We start from the raw sequence: 26,598 nt of genomic DNA on the forward strand, positions 1-26,598 counted from the left end.
TTTCTAGTCGCGTTTTTAGCCGGGGAAAGTGGGATTTTGTGTTTATTTTGGTCATACACTTTTTATAAAATGAAACGTAATTACAAGATTAGGTAATTAAAGAATTAGTCAATGGTAATACCTTTGACTATTAATACAACGTAATACACAGTTTCTTTATAACTAAATTATTTTATGATGCGATTAGGAAACATTGTAGGCTAATTAAGCAATAAGCCGTTATATGTTTAGGATTAAAAAAAAACCGTTTGACAAAAATCTATAAAAACTATTTTTCGCCACTTAAAAAAAAGCAAATTCTCAGTTTATGATTTAAGTAAAGGTAAAGTTTTAAATTGTCTTTTATTTTACCAATTGACAAAAGTTGCAGAGCCTAAATACTAAATACTTTTGTTATAAATTTAGCAAGTGAATAAACACATATACGGATTATTTTCTCAGTTACGGTGAATATCTTGCACTTGTCTTTGGTTTTCCATGTCCAGTTTTAAATTTACATATTTAATGTGAATTTTAAGTTATGCATGAAACATGTCTGTAAAGTAAGCAGGTTTTCTTATGAATAATGACAGTGGATTGTTTTTCACCTCTACAGGTCCGTGAATCTTGTGTTTCGCTGACACGTTGTCAGTTTTTAGGTAGTTTAAAACGTCGACAAATCATTTTATATGCACACGATATTTTACAGGTGCTAGGTACTTCAAGATGTAAAAGAGACTAACTTGTTTAATCGCGTAGGAATAATCATTAAATTAAGTTATTTGTGATGTAAATGCTATTGTTCCTTGATAATCAAACATGCCAGAGACATTCCTTGTTTAGGATGACATATAGTTTATAGCTGCCTCTATAACGACGAGATTAGGCTAAGCTTTTGGAGGAGGAAATGTTTTACATTAGGGAAGTGCGTTGAAGTGTGGTTGAAGATAGAATCATAAACAGGTTTATCATACTTATTGAGCGTTTAGCCTTTTATGCATTTTTCAAAAATTTAACTACTGTAGGTGGAATAGCGACGTAACACAGATTGCACAACGCACATATGTCTTGAGGTTGATAGTTTGTATGGACGTTTATAACGTGGTATAATTTATTAATTGTTGAGCACATTCAAGGAAAGTCTGAATAAATTAGCAAATTACTTGATATTTTACTTTCCTCCGTATAAATTGAATCTACCTCGAATTTAATCGTTAGAAAAAAAACCAATGACAGTATAAGGATCTTTACAATTTCTACGTTTGTATGTCAATGAAATGACCTTTCGCATGATTATTTAAATTTCACACAGGGAGGCTTGGATGAACTTAAAACAAAATTTCTTGCCCCGTTTGTACACCTACGAATTTTGCAGTCCCTTGGTCCAATCCTACTAGTAGTGGATAAAATTAGAACAATGCCTTTGCTGCAGACTCATTATGCCTAGACCGTAACTCATGTTGAGACTCCTGACAAACAATACCAGTCAACTAATTATTTAGTCTGTCTAGTCTAGTCATTGAACTCGTATAGTCGTGTGTCTGGGGGACCATGCCGGAATGATGAGAAATATGAGAACTAGCAAGTATATAATACAGAATTGATCACTAATACTAATAAGGATTAGCCTCGGTATGAATTGAATTGCAAAATAAATAAAAAAAACCACAGTCAACAATAGTTTTGTTGTATATAATCAATAAAATAAATAAATTCGTGGACACGTTAGACCCTAACACCACATACCTTTTGCCTGAAGTACGACCAATTGTTATACATAGTCATTCTATTGTCATTACAGTCAGAGGATTAATTTGTAGCTTTAGTATCGTGTCTTTTTACTGAAACGTGTCCTATTTTAGGGGGGAATATACTAATTAAAGGATGAAAAAAGTAAGTGGTTTAGTTCGTATTTCTCTAATTCTCTGTCCTGATTCCCAGAGTTAAGCCATAATTTCTCCAGATGAGATTCAGATTCAGGAAATTCAAGAGTGACTTGTTCAGGATCATTAAGAGTCTTCCTTAGTGGAAGCCATGTTGGATTTCTTCCCCATAAGAACAATGTTAACTTTGGGTCCAAATATCTCATCAGCAAATTGTCATATAATTATGGATAAGGAGTTAAATTTAAGGAATTGCGGTCCTCTAGAGATTGACGTTTTTTATTTCTCAATTTTTAATTTTTATAATTAATAATTGATTATTAATTAGCTTAAAATTAAGCTAATTATTGAAAGGAAATGAAAATGGATTTTCGAAATTCAAAAACCTCAGTCACGAGTCTATTATGTTAAAAATACAAATTATAAATTTCAAAGCTATATCTTAACAAATAACGCCGTTACGTGTCCACAAATGATGTAATGTTTAACATTGTTCTTATGGGGAAGAAATCCAACATGGCTTCCACTAAGGAAGACTCTTAATGTTATACCTGGAAGATCATATTCCAACATGAAAGGGTTGAAATCAGAAAATGAGTCATTTAGTAAACTATAGCCCTTTACGAGCCTTATATTTTAGTTAACTTGTATAAAGCACTGTTTACTATAGATTTGGACTTGATACGACACAACCGATGTCAAAATAAACATTTTTGTTAGCTTTTTTACTGACCCGGGTTAGAAATATTCAGGATAAAACTCGCCTTTACCATTTACTGAAAGAGGCAGAGGTTTCCAATGTTTAACTCAGCCAACACAAAATACTAAGGTAGCTAAGGTAACACTCTCCTGTTAAAACCTACATTTGTGTCAAGGTTCTGGCGTTCACTTGTCACTGCGTAACTTCTCAGGAAAGACAATGTTGTGATAAGACTAAGACAGCTTGGTGCTTTTACAAACTTGCAACTTGTACAATCAACACCCTACTGTCAAGTTTTTTTTTTTTAATACTTGACCGAGAATAGTATTTCTTAAGTAAAAAGTATACGACTTTAAAAACTCTGCGACATTTGAGGCGCCAACTGTAAAAGCCATAACTCTGTTCTGACCAATAACACACCTAAAAAGGTGGAACGATCTTTCAGCAGCCAATCTAAATGAGGTATAATTGGCCAAAACAACAAAGAGCAATTTTCGTGCTCAGTAGCGGTTCCTGTGATTTACATTACGTGCACTTTGTCGCACTGTTTGACCTCGAACCGCGCACTTCCTCTGGTACAGTACAGTCGTCGGTCGTCTGCAACGTAGAACCGAGGCGATAAGCGAATGTTGATGTCAGTAATGGAGATTTAAACTGTGACTTGACATTACAGACATTTAATGGTGCATTAACAGACGAAACTGTTATGGAAATGGGTATAAAATAAGGAATTTTAGATGCGAAATCCGATACGGCATATCAGGTAGGTGCTCAAGACCAGTGGCGTTGCTTGGTTAAATTCCAGGGGGGGGAGAAGCCTCAAATTTCCCAACTGCCTAACATAGATTTCCCAACTATTTTTTTTTAGAAATCAATTTCTGTACCGGTACTATTTTTAAAAATCTACAAATTATTGTACTACACTGCAGTAACATTCAATTCAGTATTTATAAACTCGCATTAACAAAACATAGCTAGTTTTACATCCTATACAAAATTACTCAATTTCTAAAACTTCTACCAATTCATAATGAAATTTTATGACTTCAAAAAGCTTGAACAAGTAATGTTTCGAATCCAAAAAACTTTAAAAACCATTGTGGTAGCAGACGTAGCAGTGTAAAATTTTAGTGATATAAAATAAGCCTCAGAGTACAAATTAGTGGGTATAGAAAATATATTTTATTACAAAATAATGAAATTAAAATACTTTTAGAAGTTAAGATCAACATTTTAACTTTCATAAAACTTACAGCTAGGGTAGGCCTAAACAAGTTTGTAATGATGAAATATTAATATCAGTGTTGTGAATAATATTACTCTAGCCTAGAAAGGAATAAACCTAAAGTAAGACTCGTATAAAATAAAAACGTTCAACTTGGTTGATAATAAACTTATACATACAATAAAAATGTTAACCTTCATCTTCATCAAACTAGAACTTAGACAAAAATCAAACTTAGAGTGAAAGTCAAACATCAAATTTTAGGTTATGTTTTGTCCACGTAGATCTGTTTCAGAGTGATTAGTTGATTCATTTTTGTAAATCCTTAATTAGGAGTGATAAATAACTTGTGTAGATTTTTAAAATATATTCAGAGAATAAATATTCCATTTAGTTTATTAAAAAATAAGAGTTTTAAAGGTAATACCGATACACAAAACCTATGTTTAATGTTATTTTAATCTGCTTATTAGCAAGTACTCCGGTCAGTTAGCCTGCTCCAAATACCACAAAAAAGGTATAAAATATATTTCATGTGACTGACGTGAAAAATATTTTTGAATTTCTTGTAAACACTAACAAACAACATAATTGAACAGAAGAGCTACATTGCTTGCACTTTCAAAATTCAAACTTGCAGACGAATCATTCAGAATAATCAACACAGGACAGGATCAAGGTACCCAACATGCGTCCAATAAGGAACAAAATTTCTCGTAAACGAAATTCCAACAAGCTTTACCGCTAATTGATTATTGATTTCTTAAAATAAGGCGTGTTTAGCCATGGTTTAGCCTTGTTTAATCAAAGTTAAATTAAATCAAAGAAGCGTCAAGTTTATTTGTCCAAGTCAAAGAAATTTTTCCCTTTGATGGATTTTTGCAAATATTTAAATTTTGTTTAGTTTAAAAATATATTTTTCTTGTATCCGACTTCCCAACTGTCCCAACTCATGGCAAGGAAATTCCCAACTTTTCTCTTTCCCAGATTCTAGGGGGGGGAGGCTCCCCCCCCTACCCCCCCCAAGGCGACGCCCCTGCTCAAGACCCCGTAAAACATCAAGCATCAAACATGCTATTCATACTGTAAAGGGTGCATGGTTCCCATTGTCAGTTAGGCAACAAGAGTGACTCATAGTGAAGCTCAACCATCTTTATCTTTGTCTCCGGTAATTGCGATAACATTTTACTGAACTTAAATTTTCATGCGAGTGCTAAACCCTATGCTCTTTGGTGGAGACATAATACAGGTACGTCATAGCAATAGTGATTGGGTAATTCGAGAAAACATCGCTCCTAATGAATACCAATGCCGAGAAAGTCAAAATAGGCATTTTACACATGTTGAAACGTATATTTTATATTGTATAGTTTCGTTCTTTAAAAATGCAGGCAGGCTTCCTAGATAAAAACTGTTATTTTTTCCAATCAAAATATGCCATTTGACTATTTACGAGATTCTAAAACAGTGGTAACTTCGTAAATTTGGACCAACAATCAGTAAAGACATTTTTATCATGTTTTTTCTCCACCCTATTTTATTTAAATGATTAGCTCTCTTTGGTATGATAACTAACAGATCAAGCCAATTTATAAAAGACCTCAACATCCACCTATCTCGATATCCACCCATATGAAAGTTAAATTCAAAAGCTTACGCAACGTGAATTCAAATTTACGTTTCGAATCAAGGAGCATGACACTGACTAAACAGATCCAATTAATTTCTATTCTTAGTGTAGTGCAGAGACATGTTCTATCAGATAGAGCTCCAAGGCTTGGTTGGCCCACTTCTCATGGTCTGGCCTTGCTACGGTGGCCCCTGTCTGTGATAGATCGCGAACACGAGGGTCCTCATGTCAGGCCATTGCTACGTTGCTACATTGCTACAGGCCTCTGTGGCCGGTGAATTTTGTCATAGTCTCGTTAACAATCCTGGGATTGTGGGTTACATAGTTTTCTACAAATTCCGATACGTTAATAAGTCACAGAGTATGTGACTGCAAAAGTGAAATGACTTCAAACTATAAGGATAGTTTTGATAACTTGAGGATCGTCTGTAAAATGTAAATTCAAGATTGTCAAACTCAAAGGCGTTGTTAATGTAAGGAGATGTTTTAGCAACAAATTCAAGTTTGCGAGAGAGTTCCCCTGTCTGGTATGTTATGTTTGAAGATGCCAAGGTATCGGGTAGTTAAAACACATGTAAAATTCTTTGTTTGAATAACCGATTGTCAAGGATAAATTGACTATCGCAGCGTGTGTCTTCCCATGATAAAAGACGTTGTACAGTAAATGGACCGATGAACAAAAGAGAAAGGGCAGCGGCCCAACAATAACAGGGCGAGTGGATAAAGAGCTCTGACATTTTCAACCTCCAATTACATGACTTTATAACAAAGAGAGGTGGGTTGATAACGTATAAATGAGCTATTACACAGACTGGAGAAGTCGGTGTATGTTGCATAAACCTGTACTATTGTGATTGTTGCGATCAATGCACCTAGTGCAGAACAGAACCATGAGATCTAATTTCAATTTCGACGATAACCGCTAATGCAGCAGTCACGTGTTCTAAATTACAGCTCGGCCTCTCCTCCATACGTACAGGAATGCCAAAAATAGACCGGCTTTGAGCGGTTGGGCTATTGCGGTTCGGAGATCGGAGAAATAACACAGAGGCACTGTTTGAAAAACTCTTCTCGCCTTCCTGTCGAAGAAGGAAACGAATTAGCCTGAGTAATTGCAGGATAAAAACGGAGAAGGGTGCTCTTAGTCGATGGGAACAAATCTACGTTTTACCGTAATAGCCGTGGATCTGTGAAGAGGGATAAGCGGTAACGCAGTTTCTACGCTCCGATGTTCTAACGTTACGAGTTTCGACCTTCGACGTGTCGACCGGTCCTTCGCTATCTGAGTTTCTCTAATTTGCACTTCATGTTCGGTTCAATTTCACTCGTTTATAAATGTATATCTTGAAGACTTTCTGGTTCCCACGATGAGGACTTTGACAGTGAAACCCACCCTGACACACATCCTTTAGAGACAATTTGTACTCCATATGCAGTAAAATGTGTAATGTGTATGCACCTCCCCTTATCTTTTACAAACAATTTCATGATTAAAATAGACCACCCATAAGTGTATTTTTCTATGAAAAGTGTTATTACCTAATTAATAATATGTTATAGGCAATAAAGTTCATTTTAGGCAGTAAAGTTCAGCAAAGGCACTTTTTCGCTCGCGTTACACATTATATTTGGAAAAAAATAAAATGAGTGTTGCAAATTAAAATGAGTGCAGCAATAATAAGTAAATGCAGCAGTTAGCTACAATGACTTTGCGTGCTTGTGTATAATCAGTGCAAGAATGCAAGGAAGAGTGCTTTGTCAGGTAACTGGAGGAAAACTAATAAGTGTGATGTTAAGCACCATACTGAAGTCAGTAGCGAATAAATCAAACTAATTGTAAACAAACAGGTTATATGAGCTTTTATATGAGTAGACAAATGAACACACACACTCATGTATGATCTAGCCAAGCGATAAGGTATATTTATTACTCTATGCAGTTGGCCAGCTGTTTTCATCCCAGTAGGCGCCAAAGTCATTCGAGTATCAGGTGGAAACGCTGCCACCGACCACTGAATGTCGCAGCGGGAGGGAAACCTACACTAGTCTCGCCACCGGAACAAATAACCTCATAAAAAACATTTATTGTACCATGTCGTGAATAAAAGCTGCTGTAAACACACATATGAGGCTGAGAAAATGTAACGCATCGTGTAATACAAATACTGTAAGGATATAACTATTCCATGAAACATGAGCAAGATTTTAAAAACGTATAGAATTTTCAAGGGCTTTCAGCTCTTAAATTAAAAATTAAAAAATAAATTTAAAGTAAAATATTTATCGCCAGAACATTACATTAACAAATAGTTTAATTATTCGTAAGGAGAATTCTGAATTCCAAATTTATCATAGCCCTTAACACTGAAATCCCAATGTCCTGGAAATGATGGAAATGATTTGTCACAATCTCTAGCACAGTAGCTTACATACAATCTACAACAAGAACAACGAAACGCGTTAGAGCACAACGTAATTTAGGGTAGTGTAATTAGGGTAGTACTGTAATATGCTCAGTATTTTTTCTGACCAATTCAGTAAAATGCTATATTTCAAGGCAATTTTGAGTAATACCACCACAGCAAAAAGCTATATACATACATCAACAAAACTGTAAACTGTGACATAAAAACATGGATTTTAGCAAACAGTGGACAATGTAAGATTGTGGTGACGTAACGTTTTGCTGGATGTTTAAGCAGTTGTTGATGTCATAACAAAGGAATCCTTTGCATCAAACGTGTGTCAATCTGATGCTGTGAAATGCAACTAACATTTCAAACTACAATATTTATTGGCTTTGTATTTGCGTTGGACCGATGTCATGCCCAGGTAGAGTATATATATTGATTAGCAGAAAAACAATTTGTAATGTTTAAGTTATGATTTGTATTTTACATAAGGAGCTCTTTTAAGTATGTAAGAAATTAAAAACAAGGAAATATTGAATTGCATATAAAAAGCCGCCAAAAAACTAAATTTTGCCATCTTACGAAAACAAGTAAACCCTGGGGAGTTTGCTTAAAAACCTGCACAAGAGTGATTGGTATCATAGACAAAGTAATCCCTTTTGGTAAAGGCTATTTTCCAGTACACGAGCCAACATTCCAAGTAATAACAGTAGAAAATAGTAGTTTCAATTTACCAGTTTTCGTATTTTTAATTCATTTCCAATTCCAACAAAACGGCAGCTCATGTCGCAATCCATTAGGTTGAATAATTAAGAATAGTGAACAAAATCTCCGGTGATTGTTGGAATAAAATATCAGTTGTTGGTACGGTACATATGCTATAATACACACTTCAAGTCCTATCGTGATGATACAATTAATTATATGATTCAAAACACTATTGTGAACCTTATCGTTGGTGTTGTATGATTAATTACTATGTGTACAATATTACGTACCGGTATGCGATCAGCGACACTTAGCTTAAGCTCGAGCAAGCAGGCTGCCGGCCTGCCTATTGGTTTGGTACAGCTGTTCTCAATTTTCATCCACTAACTTATTTCTTCTTATTTGGTTTTTGATTTCTGCTTTATTGTTGTTGTTGTTGTTCTTTCGTACATCACAATTTTCAAATATTTTATTTTCGTTCCATAATTATATTTTTATCTGTTTGTGTTGCCTTTCAATATCTGCATTAGTTTGGAAGTTAAACACATATTGTAATAACGAAATAAAATATTTTTCAATATCGTGTTCCAAAATAGGCCTGCTATTTCAAATTTCCTAGCCGATGAAGTTCTGTCAAATAACCTAAGTTGGTTTGGTTTTGGTAAAGGTAAAGGTTGGCTTCATCCTGTCTTTTTTCCATATTCAACTTTCTTGATATTCTGCATTCAATAAAGTGGTTTAAATACCTGCATAAAAGTTATCCACAATGTTGCTCACGGCAACCGGTTTCAATCCACAATAGGGATCTTCATCAGGCCGATCAGGATGTCAAAACATTTTCTCTCTTCTTGCGAAGGTCGTCAAAAGGCGTAAAAAACATGCACATATAGTCACAAACACTTTAGGTAACTTAAGTTTAGGTAACTTAAGTTTGGTTTCTGCATTAAAATCATGCCTAATCACAAGTTAATCATACCTTATTATATCCTTTGGATGATTTTATTCTGAGGAATTTATAGCCGATAAAATAAGTTAGGCTAAGTATTGGGCTATTGAAGAACATTAACTTATTTCTGTTTTCAGGACCGAGCAAGGAACGAATCTGAAAGATTTTCGACAACAACGACTCTGACAGTGAATGTTAGAGATGACGATGATCAGGACCCATCCTTCATTTATCGAGGATGCATGTCAGTGGACGGGGCTTGTGTCAACCCTGAGTACCATGCTACTGTAAGTGTTGTTCACCACCACTTCTCAATCTGTAACTTAAACAGTTAAGTTAACAGCCTACTTGAAATATTGGCAAACAGAGTAAAAAAGCTGTTCAAGATCAAAATGTTGTAGGCCTACTGTAGATTTCTGGTATACATTTGATCACTATGTTAAAACAGGAATCTTGCTAGTATTTAGCACTTTTAGAAGCTTCCAATTTAATATTATTATGCTCGGTACCACAGAAAACATACTACTATAACCCAAAATGCCAACCGCATGGTAAAAAGCATTAAGTGTTTTGAGAGAGCTTTGCCTGTCTATTCATAGGCAGCGCCACCAGTGTTGCTATGCTGAGTGCATGGCAACGCTGATGGCGCTGCCTACGAATTGACAGGCAAAGCTCTCTCAAAACACTTAACGCTTTTTACCATGCGGTTGGCATTCTGGGTTATACAGTAGTAGTATGTTTTCTGTGTCGTTACGTATTGTATGCTTAGTATATATGCTTAAGAGCTTAGATGTACCGTCACAGAGAATACCAATTCTCTGTGGTACCGTATTTTGTCATATAGTATAACCGTCTGACGTTGACAAATAAAGTTAAAACATCACTTAAAGTGGTACTTTCTTTTGATAAAAGAAAGTTTAAATAGTACTGACTGCAGTACTTTTACCTGAGTCTTCTAGAATCTCATAAAAAGTCATTTTGCTTATTCTAAACTTAAAATTGAAAATATCAACCTGACATTTTCACAAAATTTCAAATGAAACAATCACATCCAATACATATGTATTACTTAGTAAGCCTCATTATAAAATATTCCAGAAACATGTCCTTACTAAATAACTTCCAAATTTAACAATTAAATGACCATACTGAATTAATTTGACCTAGGCCTACTGATTCAACCCATTTTAACTAATAATTTTGACTGTACCTCTCCAAAAAAATGTGGAAACCTAGCTTAACTTTCTGTTTATTTAGGTCTCCAGTGGAGTTAGGGCAGGGATACTGTCTGTCTCTCCTGAGAAGATCCAAGCCGTGGACATGGATACCAACAACTCTCCGATTATCTACAGCTTCCTGTCCGGGACTCCCGGCTCATTCCGAGAATATTTTGAGATCAATCCCTCAACTGGAGCAGTTCAGCAAATCAGAGCCGTGGATACCTCCGTGACCAAAAGATTTGAAATTATTGTTAAGGTAATGAAGTAATCTCCAAGGAACTTTTGTTGCTTGATGAAGAAGCAATTAATTTCTGTTCTCGGTTATACTTTTTTTGATTAAGTTTAATGATAGGATCATACTTTGGTTGGGTTGCTGAGTGGTTATAGTGCTTGCCTAACAATCAAGTGCTTGCCTAACAATCAAGTGGTTGCCGGATCAATCCTGAGCAATGTCAGTAGCTTTTTGATGGTTCGAGTCTGAACCCAGCTGTCCCTGATCATTCGTCTGTTAATGAATGGTCCTGGTTAATGAAACAGATGATATTGTTAGTAACAAAGCTCAAGGCATCTCATTCCATTTTACTCTCATATTTTCAGGGTTAAAATACAAACCCTGGAATCTCCAACTAAATTGATAATGATAATACTGTTAGGTGACATAATAGATCTTGGGCTAACGTAAACTAATAGTATTAGTTTACGTTAGCCCAAGATCTATTATGTCACCTAACAGTATTATCATTATCAATTGAGTTGGGGATGCCAGGGTTTGTATTTTAACCCTTATACGTTTTGTATTGAGATAATGTAAATATACACTAGGCTATTTTAGGATCTTCTCTACAGTAGACTCGGCTTATCCGGACTCCTCGGGACCAAGGCCAGTCTGAATAACGGTTTTTCTGGTCAAACCGACGTCCCCAAAAACTCGTTAAAACAGACTGTTTACTGTGATATTCGACTTAAATTTAGGAGAGCATTGTATTTAGACATGTGATCACTGGTCTCAAATCTTTCCCACGATGACAGTCGTTTCAGTACCGCCCACTTCCTGCCGATCTGGTACGGTTTAAAAAATGTGCTGATAAAAATTGTCCAGTTAAATAGATGTCATTTCCACTGAGAGTAGTCCGGTTAAACCGATGTCCGGTTAAAAGGTGTCCGGTTAAAAGGTGTCCGGATAAGAGGGAGTCTACTGTACATGATTTGGAATAACAATATGAGTAAGATTAGATCTCTTCCTGTGCTCAGTTTTCCTGACGATTTCTTACATAAGCTTAACCTCACACTCGTCAAATTCAATTATACACTGTTGCTAAATCTCTGTTAAACCTCTTTTAGGCAGAAGAAAAATCAGCAAGTAGAAGATTTGCAACAGCCAAACTGATAATCCTGGTCAGACCAGTCGATGTGAACCCTCCAGTGATTGCAGCTTCTGCTACGGATGGTTTTGTTGATGAAAATGCTCCTGTTGGAACCAGAATTATTGACAAAGAAGGAAACCCGATACAACTGAGTGTCTCCGATCCTGACTTGGTGAGCTAGTAACTTTTATAAAAAAATAAGGTTATTTTTATTTTCATAGCTTGTAAAACATTGTCGGTAGTTAGGCTATAACTTAATTATAGGAAATAAAGTGCAAGAACATTGAAATAAGACAATATTACTGTTCCGATCATCCTAAACCAGCAGGAAAAGTCAGACAATTAAAAAACCATTGTAAAAATATTAAGTATCTTATTCAATCATAGAAAACAGATATCCATTGGCATGATGAAGTTTAAGTTAACATAGAGGTATGCAGCGTACAAAAACAAAGATAATTACAGACTAACTTGTACAGTGAGTCTGGACTAGCAACTTAATGTACGCATACCGTCCGCCGCGCAGTTAATTTGTGGCCACACGTGTGTTTGTAAATAATGTATTTATGTGTTGTTTCTCGTGACGTATTTATAGACTTTATGACGACCTCTTCGGAGTGATATTTATGTTCCTTCATCGCGCGGTCCGCTCATCCGGTCGCCGCTCATCGGTGACATTTGATCACATTGACGGATTAAAGGTATTTTAACCTCTAGATTAATTTAAATTTGTGATCAGGAGGCAAAAAACAACAGAAATGTACAGTATCTTCTGATTAGGTACATGACTGGGGCGGCGTAAGAGGGGTTGTTTCTTTGCACCCACTTACGGAATAGGTGTGCGACCTTATCACACCTGATTGTCAACAGGGAAGATTGAAAATTGAGATTATACTGTAGTTAAAACCATGTTACAAATTGTGTACGGTACACACTAATTGCTTTGTTCCAAAAACATGATGCAGTTTATGGCTATGTTGCAGGGGGCAGATGATCCGAAACCTGACTATGATTATGAAGTTACCACCAACTTTTTCCACATTGATGAAGAAGGCAATTTAGTGGTCGGTCAAGAAAATTTAGACAGAGATCCACCAAATCCTGGGAAATTTAGATTTCAGGTAAGCACTTAAGTTGATTTATTCTAACCTGTTTGGTAACAGTTAAATGGATTTATATAATGTGTGCAAGACTCTTAGTGCAGTAGAGCGTCAAAAATCTGAATATCAAAATTTAGAAACGTCAAAAATTCAAACCGCTCTTGAGGGGTTTAAAATATTGAATTAGTACAGAAACAACAGATGTTTTTCAAATACACAGTCTGCAACCGGCAGGGAAATGATATTGAATATGCCAGCCACCGAGCCAGTCGGTGTTAAGTTCGTTTCCAATGTATAAACTCTGAATATTTTTTCAAGAAACTAACTAACTTACCAGTATTGTAACGTATTGTCTGTAGGCCAAATTATGTGTCTCTTAGGCATATGTAGGTTATGTTTGAAAATCTGAACAAATCTAAACTACCTATGGTCCCAATTGGTTCGGATTTTTGACGCTCTACTGTATTGTTTTGTGATGTCAACACTTTAACCATAAAAAAGAAGGTATTGTAGCTATAGAACCTTTTGTGATGTTAGGTTGTTGCCCGAGAGCGACATGGAACAGCAGCCAGTTCTCCAGTGACGTTTACTGTAGAGTTGAACGACATCAACGACAACGCTCCCCACATGCCGATGATTCCTCCCATCTCTATACAAGCTGGGGAGGGTCGCAGACAAGTAGTCAAGGTGGAGGCCACTGATAAGGATGTGGGAGAGAACGCAGAGATATCCTACAGTATCTATCACGTGTCCAACAACGGCAGGAACAAGTTCAAAATAGACCCTAGTACTGGAGCCATAGAGGTCAATGGCAAACTGAACGCCGGAGAACAGTATAGCATCACTGTACAGGTATTTGCTGAGTTTGTTTGGTTATTTCAAGTTTGTGTTGTTTTTTTTACCATAAGCTGGATAAACTTCGTATTTAGTTTTTGAAGTTTTTCTTTTTGAGTTCACATTTTTAGACTTTAGAAACTTTTGAAATTCTAAGCTTTTTTATCAAGCCTTCGAACATGATTGTTCCTAATTGAGTAGTACATTTAGTTTTGGAAATAAGACTGTAGGGCCTACAATGCTTCCTATGGACAGCATTATTAAAAAAAGTTTCTAGATGATTAATTCTTTACATCTTTACATTTTCATTTTGCCAGTTGTCAATACACAAAATGTAGTCCATACAAAATTTCATTGCACATTGCTTGTCAATATATTTTGAATGACATGAATTCACCATTGTAAGCTTTAGTTGACACATTATCATTTACAGAAACCATTAACAGGAAACAGGAAACAGTATCAACGTTTTACAAAGAGTTTTCAGAAACTGTTTCCAAACAACCTCAAGTTGTAAATTAACTTTGTATTTGGCCTCACTTAAATATGTTTGTTTGTTTCAATTACTTAAGACTCTCTCTCATTCTGACTTATCAAGACCAAATCCTTGTCTGACCTATTAAAGTTTTTTATTGGAGTACCAGCTTTTTATTAATCCAAATAGAAAAAGTTTTATTATTTTTCATGTCAAAAAATGTAAATAAAGATTGCTTGTTTGTCATTAAAGTTTAAGCCTTTTAGGTTAGTTGTTAAAATGAAATAGATTTGTTCCAAAAACACACAGCGTTTGTGAAATTGGTAAACATAAGTTTAGTACTACAGTATACCAACCAGAGGTGGATTTAGGGTACATGCGCCTCTAGGTCAATTTAAATTGGAGGACCCTTCCCTCCTATGTGGATCTTCCCTGCAATCAGGGAAAATTGTGAACATTTGAACATACCCTCAATCGCGGGGTCATCATTATTGTCACCCAAATTTGAGACAAACTATTAATTTTAGAAAATAAAAATTCAAATTTTGTCCTAACAAATGGTTGTTGTACAATACACTGTGACCCCCACTCTATTTTCACTATATTTAGTAGGTCTATAGTGGTAGATTTGGCTTAAATCAACATTAGCAAAAATCTGTATGAACCCAACAGTACTAGACACAGATTGTACCTAATTCTGTATGAGATTATGGATAACAGTATGATAGTAAGTGTGAGTGTTTGTGAGTTGAGTTTGTAAGTATTGTCCTCATGTGTCCAACAGGCCACGGACAGTGGAGGCAAGTCAAGTCAGACCATTGTAGAGGTGACTGTAGTCCCAGGACCCAACACTCGCAGTCCTGTGTTCCAAGAGTCTACCTATCACGTCACCATCAGTGAGGGAGCTCCTATCAACTCTACTGTCGCAAATATTGTGGTAGGTACTTTACCTGTTGTGTCTTTGGCCGTATTCAAGGTAACATTTGTAAAAACAACAATCCTTATATCCATCGCTGAACAATATTTTCTACAACTACTCTTTTTATATTTTCTTTTTTTGTTGCTAGTTGATGTCTTCTAATACCTATCTAAAATGAGACACCAACTGTAATTAAGCTGTTTTTTTTACTGTCTACGACAGTGTTATGTTTTGAGAAGGCCTACAATTGTTAGAGGGAAAGCAGTCCAAATCCTCGAAATTAAGTGATAACCACCAGAACCAATTTTGAGTTAACTGAAGTCAATGTTTTTAGAACACAGTCTAATCAAAATATTGAAAACGATTATTAGTTAATAAAAGTATTCAATATTATCCACGTCTGTCTTCGGAGATTCAATTTGTTCAATTTACATTAAATAAGACAAAAAATAACTTTTTTCCCATCCAAAGAGCTGGGGATAAGATTATTTTTATGTATATCACTTAAAATAGGCTGTCTGAGAGAATTATAAATAGGCTAATAAGCTATTAAAAAAATATGTATTATAAATATAATCTCAAATAATAAAGAGGAGTTTTTAATGGTTGTTTTTATACTAATCAACCATTTTACCCATAGCTAAAAATAAATGGTTAGTAGGCTCTGTACTGCTAATCATAAACTTAAAATGTTACAGGCAACTGATCCGGAAAACGAGCCTGTCACGTATTCCATCGTGTCGGGGAACGATTTGCGTCAGTTTGCAATCAATGATAAGACTGGAGTGTTGTCTGTCATAAGAAAACTGGACAGAGAGGATCTTACTAGATACGAGCTGGTAAGTCGGAGAGTAAACTAGTTTGGACAAAGAAAATCTATGGCGTCCAAAAACTGTTTATAACTGTTTGCTGAAACATATATCTTAGGTGATTTGTTAGTTAACCATACCCGGACGGCCTATAATATGTATACAAACAGCAAAACTAATAAAAATAAAAAAAACATATTTTTTTATCTGTAATTTATAGAATGTTGTAAATAGTTGAGCTATGCAGCACTTTGTCCATAATATTTTATTTTAATTTGTTAAAAAAATTTATTATTTTTTTATATTTATTTGGATTTAAAAAAATGTTGTTGTTTATTCTTCTAGAAAAACATTCCTAGTTCATTGGTTGAATATATAATTGAATAAAATACCGTTTTTACGAAGATTAATGTTGTTATATATAATCAACAATAACAATAGATGTTGTAATAATCAGCGGATGTATCTGCCCACTGTCCACAGAGCCAAAATACATAAGCGGATATATCCGCCTACCGTCAGCTATACACAATATGATAGCGGGATATATCTGCCTATAGTCCGGGAAGGGTTGTTTGGAATTGAACTATGTATAAAACTTTTATGAAATTTCGGTAGAACCATAAAAATAGCATCATAAGCTAGCTAAAAAGTTTGTGTTTGTAATTTTTAGTCAAAGTATAAACCAAAATAGCTCAACAAGTGAACATTTTAACCCTTTGCGGTCGAATGGCGAGTATAGGTCGCCGCCTGCCATTTTGCCGACTGCTCAAAAATGGCAACCTACAAGAAAAAAAAGAAAAAAAAATTATTCAAAAATAAAAAAGTTAATTTTTTTTGTCGAATGGCGAGTATAGGTCGCTGGGCGCCATTTTCCTGACTGCTTGAATGGCAAGCTAAATTCCCCGGAAAATGTGGAAAAAATTCAACCTCAAAGGGTTAAGGCAAATTATTAAATAAAGTTACTGTGTTGGATACTAGAAAATTAGATATCAAATTGGCTTGACAAAATCAATCATCTATTTACAACATTTGAATGGAATCTTTGTTCAATCAGTTTTACCATATGGTTTACATTTAGAATATTCATTCCCATTTATTTTATAGGTGATCAAAGCCGAGGATGAAGGAGGTCTATCGAGCATAGCGAACGTAAACATTGTTGTCAGTGACATCAACGACAAGAACCCGGAATTCACACACTTGCCTTACGAGTTTACAGTGACGGAGGGAGTCAAGGATGTGTTTGTTGGCCAAGTAACAGCTACTGATGCAGACGAAGGCATGAACGCCAACGTCACCTACTCCCTGCCCGAGGATGTGCCTTTCACCATCGACACTATCACTGGCAACATCACTACACAGACTGCCCTGGACTATGAGAAAAACAAGGTAATATTTTAGTGAAAGGGATTGATAAAACTTACTCCATATTGAAAGTACTAAAGTGTACCATAACAAATGCATTATGTCAACCATTTGGATGTTTTAAACCCACCCCAGAATAATAACCCTGTGTAACGGATATCCACTTAACTTTTTGCCCTTTTTGGGTTGAAGGACAGGTAACAGATATATCCACCAATTCTATTGACATTGGGATAGTGTTTGTACAATCACCAGCAGATTCACGCTATTTTGGCGTTACTTTCCTGTACTCAAGCGGAAAAGCGCTATGACCTTGAAACTGGCCTAGACCTACCACAATGCTAAACACCTACATTTGTTTAAACTTTAAACATATACATAAGTTGTGTTTAATTTACCATTTAATGTTCTTTTTCCAAACAAAATCTTGTAGCCTTCAATAATAACGTAACCACTTTATATTCTTAATTTATAACCCGAGTTCTTATATTTTCAAAAGTACAAGAAATGAATTCTTTTTTAATTCATTCTTGCCACCTAGGTTGAAAATTTGCATGGATAAAAGTAAACTTACCTTGTCTATCGTCAGTGTCATTGAATACTCAATGGATTACTAATTTTTGTTTGAATAACTCAATCAGTCATTGTCATTACACTTGAAATAACACAACAAAAACATTTAAAACAACATTAAAAGACTAGGCCAGCCACATTTAAATTTGGAATAGACTACCTGGTTATTGCTAGTCAAGCTGCCCAGCTATATTTCCGATGGCATGTTTCAGGAGTTCAAGTTTGTAGTGACGGCTCAAGACGGAGCCCCGGACCCCAGGATAGCCACGGCTACAGTCACTGTACATGTCACAGATGTGGAAGACGAGTTACCTACCTTCCCTGTCACACTGTACAACACTACAGTGCCAGAGAACACTGCTAACTACCTAGTCGCTCAAGTCAAGGTAATGGAAATTGTACAAGATGCAGCAAATTTACCTGAAAAAGAGTTTCAGTGGATAGTATACAAAACTTTCTCAACACTAAATTGCAGTTTTTTTTTCAGTTTTGTAACCGACATTACCTCCTTCCCAAGAAGTTTCCTTAGAGGGACAAAAAATGTAGTCTCTTTCCTTGCATTAGTTAGTTGTGTCATGCATTTTTTTTCTTCTGAAAAAATACTAAACTAAGTGTAACTCATTAGATATTCTGTAATTTTCGATTTCGATTACAGGCCGAAGATCTGGACACTAACAAAAGCATAACATATGTCATCAAACAAGGTCCTCAGGATCTTTTCAAAATTGATAAGAAAACTGGTGAGGTAAGAACAGCCAGAGGCCTTGACTATGAAACGGAAAATCAATACGCACTAATAATTGGAACAGAAGAAAACCCGAACCTGAGACCTGGAGCTACAACCAAAGTAATCGTAATGGTTGAGGTATGTGGATTTCTATTTGAAAATCTAAGCTTTTGTCTAGCACTTTTCTAGATCAGAATAATAATTTTGTTTCTCTCAAAAGGATTAAATCTAAGAGTTGTAATTTTTATAAAATGTAGGCTACAATTAATTACACATAGTACCGTTAGAGCCATTATTAAACTTACCGCTGTAACTATTGAGCAATCCCTAGTCAATCCAGAACAAGGCCATATCAAATAAACCTTTTACAAATTTCCATAAAGCTTACAGTAAATTTATCTTGACCTCGTCATATACACTTGCTCATGATTCAGTTTTGAAACCAACTCAAAACTCAAGTCTCAATTACTCAGAGCTAGGTTACAGCTTACTAGCTGGATTCTTATACACAACTTGTTAACTAGCCGAATGTACTCACTGCTATTAATAATGCTCTAAAAAAGTTGACTCTGCTGTCGATTGTATGCCATACAACGTCTCTTTGCAAACTCGGTTGTAAAACTATCCAAGTGTAAGACATTCGCTTATACACAAGGGACAAGAGATCTTGGGAGGAATTGGTTATACACAGGACTCGTATGTTTTACTTGTTGGCTTTAAACCAGCCATGTGTGATTGAGTCTATGAGTTAAAATTTGTATCTATTTATCATGATTAAACAAATACAGCTTTTCTTGAAATAATATCACTGCTTTTTGTTGTAAAACTGAATTGAAACCCTATGGAAATTGTGTTTTCAGGATCAAAATGACGTGCCTCCGGTGTTCCTGACAATTTTAACAAAACCGATTGTGCTGAATGATGACACTGAGATAGGCTCATTAGTGACTACACTAGCCGCTTCTGATGCTGATGGCACGGCTCCTAACAATATTGTAAGTTGGTCATCTTCTCTGTTATTGTGATAGGTCTAATTGAGGTTTTACTACCTTGAACAAACCATATAAACCTCTTACAGTGAACACATAGGAAAAACAACAGCAGTAAGTGGAGAACTTCTATAATGATCCGTAACAAGGAAGGAAAGTAGGAAAGTAAAGTATTTAGCTAAACTTATGATATTTTGTGAGGATAGCATGCTTATCTGAATGGGAAAGAGTCCAAAATGGCACAATAGACACAACACTTTTTCACTATATATACAAAACTTGGAATATTTTACTGTCACTGACAGTATTTTCGACTAAGGAAGAGAGAGAGTTTGTGTAGTGTAAAGCTGTGTGTCTCTTGTGCCAGTTTGGGCTCTTTCCCATTCAGGTAAGCCTGCTATCCCCTCAAAAAAATCCTAAAAACCTAGGCATTTATGCTCTATGGTTACATCTTTATTTACATAATCTGTTATTGTCACAAATCAAAATACAAGTAACTGTTACTGCTATAGTTTCAATAAAGAAAAGATTCAGTAGGCCTAAATGTTATGGTTGCATTAAATCAAAGAATTTAGAATTTGCCGTAAAACAATTAGTGACTGTTATATTGTAAGCTTTTAACAAAATAATTTTATGCACAAATTTATATCAGAGTATTATGAAGTTTTTTATTTGATAATGTCACAATAATGATGAAACCCTTTCTAAGGTCCGCTACGACATTGTTGGCAAAGGAGAAGCTTCAAGATTCTTTGAAACCAACCAAACCTCGGGAGAACTACGGGTGAAGGATGACTTTCGCAAGGAGCCTGACAATGAATACGAGGTAAGTAGGCTACATCGCCACACTACTTTTAGTACTGTACCATTGACTATACACTTGTAGTACCAGCATCCAAGGTGTTAGAGAGGCCAATGTTTTGTTCTATAAAATAAACTCTTTGTCAATACCAGTTCTGTTTCTATTGGCAGTTTCCTTGACTTTGCTTTTGTTTTTTCATTTGGGTTTCTAAGGCGTTGTTAAGAAAAACAAGGCTGATGCATTTCAAGGAATTGTACTGACAAATTTTAAGAGCCATTGGGAAGCAAATTAGACATTGCTTTTTGGATATCTCAGTCCACAACGCTACCGCTTGGTCCCTTGATTCAACAAAACTACTATTGCTTTTGACAAAGTAGCCGGTGACCATGAAATACTTCAATTTTGTGTATCTAAATGTGTTTCCTATTGTGAAGGTTAGTTCACTTTTCCTATAAAAAATCTAACTATTCTGGCCTAGAGCTTTTTAACGAGAATGCCTAACCTTAATACTAGCTTTAATTTCTTCTCTTATCTGCAATTGTCTTCTTACACTTTGTATATTGCACCTTCAGGAAGCAATTTCAAAACATTGTGTTTACAGGTTGAAGTCAGAGCGTATGACTCAGGTGAGCCAGAGTTGTCTTCCTCTATGACAGTCCCTGTGTACATCCGCAGAACTACCACAGTAACTCCAGACATTGGTCCTGGGTTTGCTGACACCTTGTACACCATAGAGGTGCCTGAGGACACCAAACCCAACACCACTGTCAAGACATTCACCATCATCAAGAACCAGAAACAACCCAAGAACCTCCCACTACACTGTTCCATCAGCAAAGGAAACACAGGAGGTATGATGGAAAGGTTTTTATAGGTGCAATGCAAGTCTTTGTATGGCAAGTACCATGTAAAGAAATGGTGATACTGTAGAATAGACTGTGTAAGTGGCAGTACTTACATTCAAATTACAACATCAGATGGTGGTGATTGTTGCTAACTTAGCAATTTACAGTGTCATTAACAAGAATTCTGGGTTGTTGAAAACATGGGAATAATGCAAATAAAAAACCTCTCTTAAAACCACTTCTATTAGTTCTAATGATACAACAGCATGATCATTAGTTGGTGACAAGTTGAGTTACTTATTGATGTGTATTGTAAATAACCGTAATGATTTAAATTAGTGTAACTTTAAACCCCTTCTTTAACCCCCTTTTAACCCCCTTCTTTAAACCCCCCCCCCTATTATCATTGCCTTTTTTAAGAGGTGGGCAAGGGCAGTCTCTTTTAAACCTTGCATTTGCCCGTTTACATAGGCCTTGATCCTGTGCGTGGAACGTATCCAGCAAAGCAAGGGGAGAACTTGTACAGTAGAAGAGTCATATTGTACTAATGAAATGTAGTAGTGGGTGGGAACCAGGATCAAAACCCACCACATCGCTGCCATGGATCCGAAGTCCATTGCACAACAGACTGAGCCACCAACTTTCTGCTTTTTTGCTGAATTTGAACATAACTTCTGTACATAACTGTGTTCTTCTATTTCAGGTGTGTTCTCAGTGAGAGTGACTGAAGACAGAAACTGTGAATTGAGACTTGTGGCTGCTCTGGACCGTGAGGAGACATCAGAGTATCAGCTGACCCTACAGCTGGACACTGGTCTGCTGGTCAACAACACTAATGCCATCACCTCAACCTCGGTAGGTCCCACTCTCAACATTTAGATGCACATGCACAACTGTAAACTGTGTAGTATTCTATTTATTTAGTTGTGTAATCATCACTGTGCCTGTGTGTGTGGATGCAACAGTACAGGCGGGTAGAGGGTTAGCATTAACCTACTTGTTGGCATGGTTATTATGATTTATGTATTCTGATTTGTAAACAGAGTAGTTGTGATGTTATGAATTTTTATTAGAAGATACAGTTTCTTTTAGAAGTGAATAAAACAGGTTTTTTATTTAGTTACTCGTTAGAACCTGAAATCAGGGAATATTTATAATTTTTAAAGGAACTTTCCCTTAAGTTGTAAAATAGCTACTGTTTGGATTTTTTTTTTATTCAGAACACACTAGTCAACCATTTTTTGTAAAAGTTGTTTCATTTACTCAAACAGTCCTGGAAAAACACTATATCATATCATGGATAGCTTAATCTCAACTTTAATTTTTCCAGGCAACTTGGATCCTCAATTAGTATGGAATAAAACAGATTTACTGCTGTGGTATTTTTCCTTGTTTTATTTTTAAGTTTACCCATTTACAACTTATTGTTTGCTTACTTGATATCGGTCATAATGAATAGAGTTTCTGTAAATATTATGGACGTATGATCAGATAGTATATTTGTTTACCTAACCCGCCATGTTAAACTTCCCTATCCTAAGCGTGATGTATACAACTTCCTTACTTCTCAAGTGATGTAAAGTATCAAAAAACTCACTCGGTGATGTAATGAAACCCATTTAAATAACATTGAGTGGATAACTTAAAAAATATAACTCTATGGAGCCAACAACGTTTAACGCTAGAAATCAGCTGTGTGCTTGAACTTTATTGTTATTGTTATGTTTTGGAGAATTTTCCTAACCTAGCTTTTGTTTGTAAATGAACCTTACTGTTATAAGATGAGTGAAATGGGTAATGAAAAATATTGTTCGTAACCTCCTGTATATTGTCGGGTCAGGTAAAATCTTGTACGTTACACGTTACGCAAGAGCGTGTTTACATCACTTAGGTAAATTATGCAACTCGCTTCGCTCGTTGCACAACTTTCACCTGCGTGATGTAAAAACGCTCTTACTACACTTGTAATGTAAATAGCTATTAAGCACTTATTTTCTGTTTTTGATGTAACTTACACCTGTGCAACCCAGATGTATGTAACAAACCATATACCTATTGATTATGGTTGTTCATTTGTTTTTTCAAATTTCTTCAGGTAAAGATCCAGGTTCTAGATGTGAATGACAACATACCTGTCTTCCTCTACCCAGAATCAAGCAGAAGATTCAAAAAAGAGAAATACTTTGGGGGAGTTGCTGCTGACAGGAGGGACGTGGGTGCTCATGTTCTGGATGTCAAGGTAAGAGGAATTTTTAATTGGTGCACTGGTTAAAGGTTAGGTATTGGCAAATAATTTTATTTCCAAGAAAATAAAACAATAAGTGTAATTAATTGCACAACATGATGTACATTTAGTTTAGGGCCGAAACCAATATTTGTTAGGAAGCTCCATTAAGAGTACCTTGCTGTTATTGAATTTCGGAGAACAAAGCTGGAGAATACAGTAATGTAAGATGAGAGAATGCAGAGGATAACAGAGTTCATAATAATAGAGGAGAATAGACCAAGAGGATCCTAGAAGAAGGAAGGAAGGGGTAAAAAGGTTGTGGAGAAGAGAGAGGAATGACATGACAGATGGTCCGTCAACCGCAGGACCCAGGAATAGAACAGAAGTATTTGTTATCGCAGTGTTGCTACTTTAACATTGTATCTACAATTTTCAGGCAGAAGACAAGGACGCAGGCAAGCTAGGCCAGGTAGAGTATCGCCTGATCCCTGATGAGACAGGCGCAGTGGACTACTTCTCCATCGACCCTCGTACAGGCGTTGTGCGCACCAAGAGGACCCTGGACTCTGTAGGTAGAGAGGCCTTACCCTTCAGACTGACTGTGGAGGCCAGAGACAGCCCTGGGGTCAGCAGAGGATACAACACTGCTGCTACACAGATAGTGGTAAGTGGAAATGTGGGAAATTGATATGTTGGTATTGGTAAATATTACTATTAGTGATGGGTCGGTACTTCACGTCAAATGTCGGTTCTGCCGGTTCTTGGTAAAAGAACCCGAACCAAGAATTGATGGTGAAATGACGGTGCCAGTACCTTGGGTACCGAAACCCGTCACCGATATTGCCTACCTGCACTTCTTCAAGGTAAGCTAGCAAACTAGCAAACTAGCTAGCATCCTCCTTATTATACAATTGAAAATCCTGACCTAGCTCCTTTTCTTGAACAAAATTAAGGTTAGACCAATTTATCTTGTATTGAGATTCATTGCTGTATTATGGACGGTTAAAAGCTGTTCAGTTGGAATGAGATTGTTGAAATGCAAGTTGTGTTAATCAGAATAGGTAAGCCTATTCTGATTAAGTCTTTTTGACTTTCACGTAAGTTGACGTGGCTTGACTTGTGTGCACAGATTAGGCCTATGTCAAGATTTGTGATTACCATATTTTAAATTTATTCATTCTAAGTTTAACACAAGAAGCCAGTCTCCGATATGTGATAACTTAAAATTGAACTAAAAATATTCATCTTTCTTTATTGTTTTCAATCCATTCATTGTGCCTAAAGGAGTGTCTGGTTACTGACTTCAAAATCAGGTACGTACCTCGCATATTGTTGAATACCACATTAGGAGTAGTTTTGGAACTCTATATTTAAGCTAAACCAGATTGTGTAAACAAGAATTAAGAATAAACTAATTGATATTTTCTCACTCATTTCATCATAATATTGGTGTGTTTTCTGACATTTACTCTTATAGATTGCAGCACAAAACATTATTTTTTGTCGTGGAAAAAATCTAAAAAATTATTTATTTTTCAGGTAAACGTCATTGAAGATATTGATCGCATGATCTTGGTCATAAACAACATGCCTGCAGATGAAGTGGAAGAAAATCGTGAGAAGGTAAATAAATTAAATTATTGGTTTTGAATGGCCATTGGTAACAGTATCAATACTTTAAAAGTTGAACTGCTTGTTAAAAAAATGAAGTATGAATAATTTTATTTAAAAAATGTACCCAATTATAGGAGCTGTCCAACAAGTTTCTTTAACGATGGAATAACTTATTTTAAATCTGACATCAGCACTGAGTGTCTTTTCTTCCCTCACCACCCCATTGACTGAATCTTTAAATTTATCATCACCACATAAAAAATAAAGAAAATGGAAATCTGGGCTGTGAAGCGGCCCAGAAGGTCTTTAGTTATCTGAGCAGAAAGGGCCTTGTTATACAAAACAGGTTGTCAGTATTACCTCGGCATTTGCTTGTATGGCCCTTGTTAAGGTCATTAATGAAAACACGGCCTAATTTTATTAATATCCCATTCTATGAATTTGACAAAGAAAACTCCTTCAGTACACCTAACTAAGTTAAGAACTACCTTAAAAAACTTCCTAACCTTGGTTGATTTAGGTCATTTGTATGGGTCCAAACATTCAGACTGATGGTTTTATGATTAACATTTAAATTCAGGTTTTATTATCGTTTATAATTAATAGTACGGTAACGGTTCTCCCTGTACAGGCAATACTTGTGTTTCAAACCTTTTTACATTAACTTGTTTCTGAAGGAATGTGTTTTACGCACACCCGTGTACAAGATACTGTTCAACCCACAGAAGAAAGTTTCTGAGGAGGGCATTTACCAAACAGAGGTTACATTCCCAATGGTTTCAATCAATCATTGTGTTGTTTGGCAGGTGGTAACGTTGTTGGAGCAGCACAGTAACTTGCTGGTGGGAGTTGAGCAGATGGTGCCCAGACAGTGGTCCAGGGACAATTTGACATTAGATACTGATCAGTTCAGCACGGATGTGTGGTTCTATGTGGTGGACCCTGACACTGAGCTGATACAAGGCCGCAACACCTCCGTTGTCAAGAGGTAAGGGTCCACATGCCACAATTAACCTGGATATAAGACGAATGGTTATGAATCAGTATTGTCATATTTGAATAATTTCATTTTTGATGGCAGCTTTGTGTTAAAGATAATAATTTTTACCAACAACCAACTAAAAGCAAGTGAAAAATTGTCTGTTGATTTTTCTTTTCTTTTTCTTTACATTCCCTTGTTTTCCCAAATTTTAAATTTGTTTTCTTCCCACTACAACATAGCTTATGTTAATGTTTCTTTTGAAATTATG

At 35.9% G+C, this 26,598-nt stretch overlaps 1 protein-coding gene across 3 annotated transcripts in view; it reads left to right on the forward strand.

Moving 5' to 3' along the window:
* Nucleotides 1-26,598, forward strand: part of LOC128988796 (cadherin-99C-like) — a 111,889-nt gene that overhangs the window by 75,249 nt on the left and 10,042 nt on the right. For 2 of the 3 annotated variants that reach the window (XM_054410446.1, XM_054410447.1), the window contains exons 7-24: nt 9,620-9,769; nt 10,740-10,958; nt 12,044-12,238; nt 13,050-13,187; nt 13,704-14,018; nt 15,260-15,412; nt 16,093-16,233; nt 17,311-17,595; nt 18,357-18,530; nt 18,800-19,009; nt 19,732-19,866; nt 20,570-20,686; nt 21,264-21,513; nt 22,211-22,362; nt 23,603-23,746; nt 24,171-24,398; nt 25,274-25,357; nt 26,155-26,336. In XM_054410446.1, the coding sequence (XP_054266421.1) occupies nt 9,620-9,769; nt 10,740-10,958; nt 12,044-12,238; nt 13,050-13,187; nt 13,704-14,018; nt 15,260-15,412; nt 16,093-16,233; nt 17,311-17,595; nt 18,357-18,530; nt 18,800-19,009; nt 19,732-19,866; nt 20,570-20,686; nt 21,264-21,513; nt 22,211-22,362; nt 23,603-23,746; nt 24,171-24,398; nt 25,274-25,357; nt 26,155-26,336 (3,272 nt within the window). Of the gene's footprint in view, nt 1-8,135; nt 8,250-9,619; nt 9,770-10,739; nt 10,959-12,043; nt 12,239-13,049; nt 13,188-13,703; nt 14,019-15,259; nt 15,413-16,092; nt 16,234-17,310; nt 17,596-18,356; nt 18,531-18,799; nt 19,010-19,731; nt 19,867-20,569; nt 20,687-21,263; nt 21,514-22,210; nt 22,363-23,602; nt 23,747-24,170; nt 24,399-25,273; nt 25,358-26,154; nt 26,337-26,598 lie in introns of those variants that run through there. The other variant, XM_054410448.1, reaches the window with a different exon arrangement.

Source organism: Macrosteles quadrilineatus, unplaced genomic scaffold (assembly GCF_028750875.1).
Source record: "Macrosteles quadrilineatus isolate MER2022 unplaced genomic scaffold, UCM_ALF_1.0 Scaffold_3__2_contigs__length_128488019, whole genome shotgun sequence".
Taxonomy (NCBI): Eukaryota; Metazoa; Arthropoda; class Insecta; order Hemiptera; family Cicadellidae; genus Macrosteles; species Macrosteles quadrilineatus.